The sequence below is a fragment of the Cornus florida genome, unplaced genomic scaffold, assembly GCF_030987335.1.
Source record: "Cornus florida cultivar Cherokee Brave unplaced genomic scaffold, ASM3098733v1 CherokeeBrave_3.0.0_Hap2_Chr09, whole genome shotgun sequence".
In the NCBI taxonomy this organism is placed as follows: Eukaryota; Viridiplantae; Streptophyta; class Magnoliopsida; order Cornales; family Cornaceae; genus Cornus; species Cornus florida.
Genome location: NW_026775579.1, coordinates 51,134,938 through 51,143,914, shown reverse-complemented (window position 1 = coordinate 51,143,914; position 8,977 = coordinate 51,134,938). Strand labels below are relative to the sequence as shown.

The window sequence follows — 8,977 nt, the reverse complement described above, 5'->3', positions numbered from 1 at the left end:
AGGGAAGTGAATTCGCGCTAAACCCTGAACACATGTTAGATCAAGACTACATTGGGGATAGACAATATATATATGATGGTCAAGAATTATACAGCAACACATGGTTACCTTATAATCATCTAGAAGTTCATTAAATCAAAACAAGAATGATCCATCAAAAGTTTATACATTTGAACTACCTAAACTAGGGTGCAGCATCAAACATACTATCTTAAGCAAAAGATCATCAAGTCTTTAATCAAATGATAAAACACATGAAGTTAGGAATCAAGTATAAACCATCAAAGGAAATACCTAAGCAATAGAATATTAAGTTTCTCTATCAACATGCCATGAGAACCATTCATAATCTTATTTCCATTGTCACCATGAAAATGCAAGCATTATGATTAATATAAGAACCATCTAAGATAAGATAATTAACTTACATCAATCATTTATAAACATTAGAATTCATTACAAGAAGTAATATGCTCTAGATTATGAAAAGACCAAAAATTATACATTATTATCCCCAAAATAGAGCCTAATCTAGTACATGATTACAAGGGGAGGCTTCATCACCTCCCTAGATGGAGGTTTAGTTACCCATTACTGCAGAGAATGAAGAGGATGAAGAAGAAGAACTCTCCATTGTTGCACCTTGAGCTCCAAGAACACCTAAAACCTCTCTACCCTCTTTCTTTCTCTAAAAAGCTTAATGTAGAATGTGAGATATCCAATAATAATGCATCAAGGCTCTTATCTAGCCAATAACCCCTCTTCTCACACTCCATCACGAGCTCTAACCACTCCAAAGAAGTAGAACCACACAAAAATTGCAGAGGGAACAAGTTCAGCACAAAAGCAGGAGCAGATGGGCTGCTCTATATAGATCGGCAGGCGCCCACGGTGTCCTGGCGGGCGCCCGCGGGCTTTCAACTTCGAAGATGGCTATTGGCATGGTTGGTGTGCGCCCGCGGTGGCTCTGCGGGTGCCCGCAGGGGCCCGCGAGCCTGTGGCGAGGCCCCGCAAAACTAGGCAGAGAGTTGAGGAGTTGGCGGGCGGCCGCGGTGGCGCAGCGGGAGCCCGCTGGACCTTGTGGCTGCAACTTCATCAAGGCTTCTTGTAAGCCTCTTCGAGCCGGAGCGTTGACACGGTCTCCACTTTGAACACTAAGCCAAGAACTTCATGCATACAAGGACTCAAAAGGCCTGGCCCAAAAGACGGTCCTCAACAACGATGCACTTACTTCAACAAGAATGATGTCAAAACCGCTTCTTTAATCATAATCGGGGAAACCGACCTGAAACACGACAAAAGTACACAAGTAAAGTAAAACTGTACATTATACTTCATTAATGGACTTAACTCAAGCAAGAAAGGGCGCTTGAATATGCAATATTCGGTGCTTATCAGTTCCACAAGAAATGTCTCCCGTATCTAGCTTACAATTAATCCCAACTTCGCCATCAAACTCAAATTCCTTATCTCCAAGTTTAACTCCAAGAAGAATGAAAAGTCTTAGTGACGTGTATGCAAGTTGCAATTTTTGTGTTGTTGAACCGAAGAACTTTGAAGAAGCAATTAAACAAGAGACATGTAAGAAAGCTATGGAAGATGAAATTTATGTAATTGAGAAGAACAAGACTTGGGAGTTAGTAGAGAAGCCGGAAGACAAAGATGTGATTGGTGTGAAATGGATTTTTAAAACAAAATATAATCCGGATGGCTCCATTCAAAAGAACAAAGCAAGACCTGTAACAAAAGGGTATTCACAATAGCCTGGAATTGATTTTCAAGAAACTTTTTCACCAGTGGCTCGTCTTGACACAATTAGAGCACTCATTGCCTTGGCGGCTCAAAATGGTTGGTCCTTGTATCAACTTGATGTAAAATCAGCCTTCTTGAATGGTGTTTTGAAAGAGGATGTCTATGTAGAAGAACCTCAAGGCTTTGTTGCAAAAGGAGAAGAAGAGAAAGTTTACAAATTAAAGAAGGCTTTGTATTGCCTAAAACAAGCACCCCGGGCATGGTATAGTGAGATTGATTCTTACTTCATCAAAAAAGGCTTTCAAAGGAGCAAAAGTGAGCCAACCTTATACTACAACACACAAGATAAAACTGGGATTCTTATTGGTTCTCTTTATGTTGATGATTTGGTATTTACCGGTAGTGATGAAAAAATATGAAATGAGTGATTTGGATTTTTTGCATTACTTCTTAGGCATTTAAATTTATCAAAAAGAAGGAAGAGTTTTTATATGTCAAAAGAAGTATGCAAAAACTCTTCTTGAAAAATTCAAAATGTTGAATTGTAAATCCGTTTGCACTCCCTTGGTTGTGAATGAAAAATTGATGAAAGAAGATAGAAATAACGAAGCGGATGCATCTCTCTATAGAAGCTTGGTTGGAAGTCTATTATATTTGATATTTTCAAGACCCGACATCATGTATGCTACAAGCTTATTATCTCAGTTTATGCACAATCCAAGCCAAATTCATGTTGGGGCTGAAAGAGGGTGTTGAGATATATACAAGGTACACTTGATTTTGGCATCTTGTATGAGAAAAATGTTGATGTTGTTTACTCCATTATTTTTTTGTCTAATGGAAAGATGACAAATGGCGAGTTTTAACGAGCTTACCATTTGGGGTTTTCACACTAATTATCTAATAAAGGAAGGTGTGACATGTAATTATTGACATGGTTTACCACTAGAAAAGAGAAGTATGGTGAGGTCTAATGGAACTCGCCACACTGGATTATAATTCTGGTTAATATATTCTTTTGGAACATTGAAACTACATAGTTTCATTAGAAGAGTAATTGGTCGAGAAAAGCTTCACCACGTGGAATTATTGATTTAAAGGAAAGTGGGGAGTCCCATTAGGACTTACCAAGTTTGGGATATAATGTCTTAAAAGGAGATGGCATGGAGTTATTACCTTGAGCTTGCCTCATGAGAAGGTTAAAGTCAAAGATTTAACCAACCAATAATTTATCAACACATGGCGAGCTTCATTAAACTTGCCACGGTGGATTAATTCTGTTAAAGATAAATTTATTGGAAGATCCTATTCTTATAGGATACCAATTAAATGGGTATTTTCCATTTAAATTAAAGTTGATTAAGTCACGCAAAGGGGACGTGGAGGCAATATTTTCTCCTTATTTTTAGGAGACATCAGCAACTGCCCAAGCCAGGTTAACCTTTGTTGCTAAAATTCAGCAGGCCGTGGGGATTCAATTTATTTTTATAAGTATATATATATATATATATATATATATATATATATATATATATATATATATATATATATATATATGTAACCCACGATGGAGTAATTATCGTGAGTCCATGATGCCTTGAAGTCTAATGAGGTAGGGTTGAGGAGAGGTTGCTAGAATTAGGGAAGTGCAACACAACCAGGACGCCATGAAGTTCATATGGAGGGTTCAGCCTAAAATCCAGGAAATCGTGGTCTACGGAAGGAAAAGAAGTGGGTTAGATATAATCCCATGATGAAACATTCGCAGAAATTATGGAGTCCATGGCGTCATGAATTTCTAACCCAGAAAGGAAGGTTTGGTTGAGGGAAGTTGCAGAAAATCAAGGAGATGTGGTCTAAGGAACGTGGGATGGTATATATTTATGCGTATATATATATATGCGTATATATATATATATACATATTTGTATATGCAGCCCACGATGAGAAAATATCTGAAGTCCAGGGGCCACAATGCCATGAAAACCAAGATGAAAATAGAAAATCCAACAGAAGGAGGTTATTAAGGCTTAAAGAGAAACGTGGATCTTAGAATAATTCCTATAAACATGCATGTATATATGGAATTAGAGGAGAAGAAGGACTTTAAAGAAGGAAAGAATTACAAGAAATCGTGGAACATGATCAGTTGAAAGTGGTGGAACCATGAAAGGTAACTTCCACTATTTGAAGTAAGTAATTCGTGTCTGAGAAGAAGAAGAAATCAACAGCAAATAAAGGATACATGGGTTTACAGAATTAGACACACACACACACACACACACACACACACACATATATATATGGAATTACAAGGATTGTGGGGACACTTGACTAAACAAGAATACGTCGGTTGAAAGTGGTGGGACTTCATAAGGGAACTACCACTAACCGAGGGAAATTATCAATGATTACGGATGATAAGGCTAAAGCCTACAAAATCATGTCTAAAATTAAGGAAAGAAGTGGACAACATGGGGAAAAAGAACAAGATCGTGGGACACCTGTCGATTGACAAAGAGGACATGTGGAAATTTACTTTGAAACTACCCATGACGTGAGTTCATTGAGGACTAAAGATAACGTGGCTGAAATCTGCAGCAGCGGAAGAAGGAGATGGAAGAAAGAAGTTACAACTGCCTAGGAATCATGGGACATATGGCAGTCTGAAGCCATTCCACGTGGAAGCTGCTGAAGTTGCCACACCAAGCTGCTGCATGCATGGAATCTCTATAAATAGAGCACTCAAGGCTAGTTTGCAAGGCCTGCCTGCCCAGCCCAAACAACACATCGACACAAGCATCTTTGCTTTCATGTATCTCTCATTTCAATAATGAGTTTACACTATGTCTAAACCTAGCACTCTGCTAGTACATGTATTTCCATTCCAGCAATGAATACATATTATTTTATGTTGAGTCCAGCACTTTGCTATCCCATATAACTTTCATTCCATGCGATGAATTGTCAGTCCTGTACTCCTTTTGCTACTTTCAGCCAAGTCCTGCACTCCGGTTATCTTAATTTCCAGTCTTGCACTTTTAATTACTTTAAGTTTGAGCTTTGTACCTTCAATACTGTCTTCATTTCCATTAGCCATAGAATAGTTTGACGTCCTTTTTCAAAGGCAAAAAAGACCCTTCGAAGATGGTCATTCTAGACCTTCGTACAATCGCCTAATCCTTACAACTTTCCAACTGGATAACCGTTCGGATTTCTACTTTGGAACTACTATAGTTCCTGGCACGCCCGCACACCACGCTATTCTATTCCACATTTCCACATAATCCGGAAAGCGGAACTAGTGCTTTCTCACGAGCCGAACAGATGCAAAGTTGTTTGGTTTTTGTGATAGTGATTGGGCCGGATGTGTTAATGATATGAGAAGTACTTCCGGTTATGCATTTTCTCTTGGTTCGGGTGTATTTTCATAGGCATCTAAAAAGCAAGAAACGGTGGCACAATCTTCTACCGAGGCTACGTATATTTCAGCATCATTGGTAGCGTCACAAGCAATATGGCTAAGGAGAATTTTTGAAGATGTTGGTGAAAAGCAAAAAGAAGCTACTCCAATTTTATGTGACAATAAATCCGCAATTGTTATGACAAAGAATCTTATTTTCCATAGTCGCACAAGACACATTGCAATCAAACATCACTTCATTAGAGAAGCCGTGGAAAATGAAGAGATTCAACTCAAGTATTGTAAGACTGAAGACCAAGTTGCGGACATTTTTACCAAAGCACTTCCCAAAAATAAGTTTAAATACTTTAGAGAATTGTTGGGTGTCACAATATGGCATTAAGGGGGGGGGGGGGGGGTGTTAAAAATAAATTAATGCCATGTTCATTGTGCATTTTGGTTTATTCATGTATTGTTATTGTACATGTATCAAGCAGGTACATGTATCAACTGTGTACATGTATCAAGTGAGTGCATGTATCATGTGTGTGGTTGAGAATTGTCTTGGAAAGTTCAAAGGTCTTTGGGAGAATAATATATATAGTGTAAGAGATTTGTTGTTAAGATATATCAACACAACAAAGAATTCAATACAATACAGAAAAATATTGTTTCTTCATTCTTCTCCTCTCTTCACTTAGAAATTATTTAGTTGGTTGAAACTACATGTAATATTTGTAATTTATTTACATATGTATATATATGTGGTGGAGAATTGTTATGTGTATGAATATATATATATATATATATATATATATATATAATTGTGGTGAAAAAATAAAAAGAAATTTTTTTTTTTTAATTAAAAGTGGTGGGACCCACCACTTATACAAATTGTGGCCAAAAGGCCATGTTGGCCTCACATTTTATCCCATTCCTGTAAGCTCTCTATCTCTCCCCCTTCTTGATCCTTTTTCTTTTTCTTTTCAAAATAAAAATTCAATCCTTGATTTCTCCTTCATTTTTTGGTATTTTTGAGAGCCGTTTGCGGCAAAACGAAGAGCCTGTCAAGACTTACGATTTGATCGGAGCAAAAGTGATTTTGGTGCACTCTAGGGATTTTGAATTTAGGACCCATTTTGAGGATTTTTCTACAAAATTGTGGTAGGGGTTTCTAATTCATATTTTCTTGGATTTTAGTGAATTACCTTTTGTTAATCATTGTAAAGCATGCCTAATTTTTGTGGATTCTTGTAAAGACGACTTAATTGTTATATATGTACTATGCGGTTATGTGCTAATTGTTATTTGAGGAGAATGAATGCTTAAATGATGTATATAAGAAATGTGATTTTGTGTTAATTGATGTTTTGTGTGTAAGCATATATGTTTATTATGTTAAATCAATGTTGAATGAAAGCATGAATTACGCATTTTGAAATTTATTATGGAGAGCATATGTGAAATTCAATAGTTGAATTGTGTTTAGAAGCATGAAGTATTCATGCATCCATTGGGAAAGAAAGAGAAAGGGAAAAGTGTTTTTGAAACAAATGAAATCGTTTTGAGAAAATTATTTTTGAAAAGTGTTTGTGAAAACCGGATGCCTAGGAGGCACCTAGTGGTCCGTGATGTTAGTGTAGTCTAGAGGGGAGTATGGTTGAGCTAACTAGGTCGGATGCGACGCCTTGGAGGTGTCTTGTGATCGTGGATAGTTAGCCAATCCACCCTTCGTGATGCCTTGGAGGTGCCTTAGGTCGGATTGCACTAACAGTTTGGAAGTTGAAACGGTAATATTTTGGAAAATGGGGAGCAACATGGGCATGACATTGCACTACATAGGCATACATGGTACAATTGTGACTTGAATGACAATTGTGGTTATATTTGACGTTGTGGTTATGGATTATATCTCCGGTATAGTATGATCCCATTCTCTTGATTTCTATTCGATACGTGGATTCACGGGATCATAAGAGGTGTATCTTAGGCACCTCCTACTGAGCGTTTAGGTCACCCCATTATTTAACATTTTTCAGGATACGGGAAGGAAGTGGCGGACGACGCTCCTCTACAGGTTTTGATGGGTTAGTGGACTGTTTTGTCATACTTTGTAGTTATGATCACATTTAATTATTATTATTATTATTATTATTATTATTTATAAACCCTGGAATAACATATATAATATGCATTGACATAGGAAAGGTCGGTAGTATCCTTAGTTGACCTCGAGTTTGGGTAAGGACCCTGTTAGCGATTCGAACCCACGGTTTCGGGTCGTTACACTACAGCCAACAATATATATATATATATATATATATATATATATATATATATATATGATTCTTTTTTCTTTCTCTTTTTTTGGGTTTTTTTTCATACTACTGCAAATAAAGTGTTTTGGATGTTCAATATAAGATTTTCTCATTCTATGTACAGGAAATATACAATAAAGGAGGAAGAAAATTTGGATTTCAAAATGCAGGACCTTTGGGTTGCATACCGGGGACCTTGAAACGCGAAAATAGCAGTGAGTGTGTTCAAAATAACTCTGCAATGGCAAAACTACACAATATAGCTCTGTCTAAAGCCCTCCAGAAGTTAGAGAGTGAGCTACATGGATTCAAGTATTCAATATTTGATTACTACACTTCGCTCAGCCAAAGAGTGAACTACCCTTCAAAATATGGAACGTTATGGCCATCTTCTCATCATTTGATATTTTCCATAGAACTATGTCCTTAGTTACATAAACTGGTGAGGCCTAGTGCATAAGGCTCCTGCTAATGCAGGGTCTGGAAAGGGTTAGATGTATATGGTCTTACCCCCGCACGCAGAGGCTATTTCTGTGATTCGAACCCATAACCTCCAAGTCACAATGCAGCAACCTTATATATATATATGTGTGTTAAAGTATAACTCTTTCTGGTTTTGGTTTAAAGGTTTCAAGGAAGGGAAGATAGCATGTTGTGGCAGCGGGCCTTTTAGGGGAGTCAATAGCTGTGGAGGAAAAAGAGGAGTGAAGAAGTATCACTTGTGCAGGAATCCTAATGAACATGTGTGGTTTGACTTTGCGCATACCACGGAAAGAGCTAATCAGCAATTAGCACAGCTAACGTGGAGAGGAGTTCCTAATGTCACTGGACCTTATCACAATGTGAAAGCACTATTTGAAATGTAATAGTCCTTCAAAACATTCAGGTTCTACCTTCTAAATGTTTTGTCTCCGATGGAAAACAACATTATTTGCAGTACATTTACTTGTTAGTTGCTAAAATGGTAAAAGCTGAGAATGCATATTCGAGTCGTACGCAACCATTTTGTGCAAATAATTGCAACAAATAATTATGTACCGAGGTTAAAAGAGGATTGCTGAACATACGCCTAGTTCAAGAGAAAAACATAGCTTTTATGGCTTTCACACACTGTTCCCCATCACCCGATTCAGAGCAAAACATACCAAGCTGGTGTTCTGCCGTTTGCACGGATGATTAAGCTTCGACAGAAATAGGATCCAAAATCACAAAACCTGTATCTGCAAGGCTCAACTTGTCCCAAACAACATCCACATATGTGTAATATATGTTTACACACACACACACACACAGGAAACAAAGCAATCTTTTTTTATTTCCAAGTTGACACTTCCTGTAGTTGAAATTTTATCATTTCAAGAAAAACTTTTTCTGTGCTATCTTAAACTCACTGAAGTATAATCAAGCTTGACACAGAGGCTCATAGTATGAGACCTTTGTCCAAAAATGTCTAACTAGTAACAACATTCTCAACCAATACTGCGAAATGTATAACAACAACATT

The 8,977-nt window shown here is 37.4% G+C and overlaps 1 protein-coding gene across 1 annotated transcript; it reads left to right on the top strand.

Moving 5' to 3' along the window:
* The first annotated feature begins 1,592 nt into the window (after positions 1-1,592).
* LOC132272603 (GDSL esterase/lipase 3-like) lies at positions 1,593-8,339 on the top strand. Its single transcript, XM_059773718.1, has 5 exons — positions 1,593-1,671; positions 1,798-2,141; positions 7,598-7,851; positions 7,951-8,006; positions 8,101-8,339. Exons 1-5 carry the CDS (start codon positions 1,593-1,595, stop codon positions 8,337-8,339), a joined length of 972 nt encoding a protein of 323 aa, XP_059629701.1.
* The last annotated feature ends 638 nt before the right edge of the window (positions 8,340-8,977 follow it).

Excerpts from the sequence above, each read along its gene's own strand:
- LOC132272603 (XM_059773718.1), top strand. The coding sequence starts at position 1,593 with ATGGAAGATGAAATTTATGTAATTGAGAAGAACAAGACTTGGGAGTTA. Across the intron at positions 1,672-1,797 it reads GGAAGACAAAGATGTGATTG|TGGCTCGTCTTGACACAATT; the intron begins GTGTGAAATGGA and ends CTTTTTCACCAG. Across the intron at positions 7,852-7,950 it reads TACCCTTCAAAATATGGAAC|GGTCTGGAAAGGGTTAGATG; the intron begins GTTATGGCCATC and ends CTGCTAATGCAG.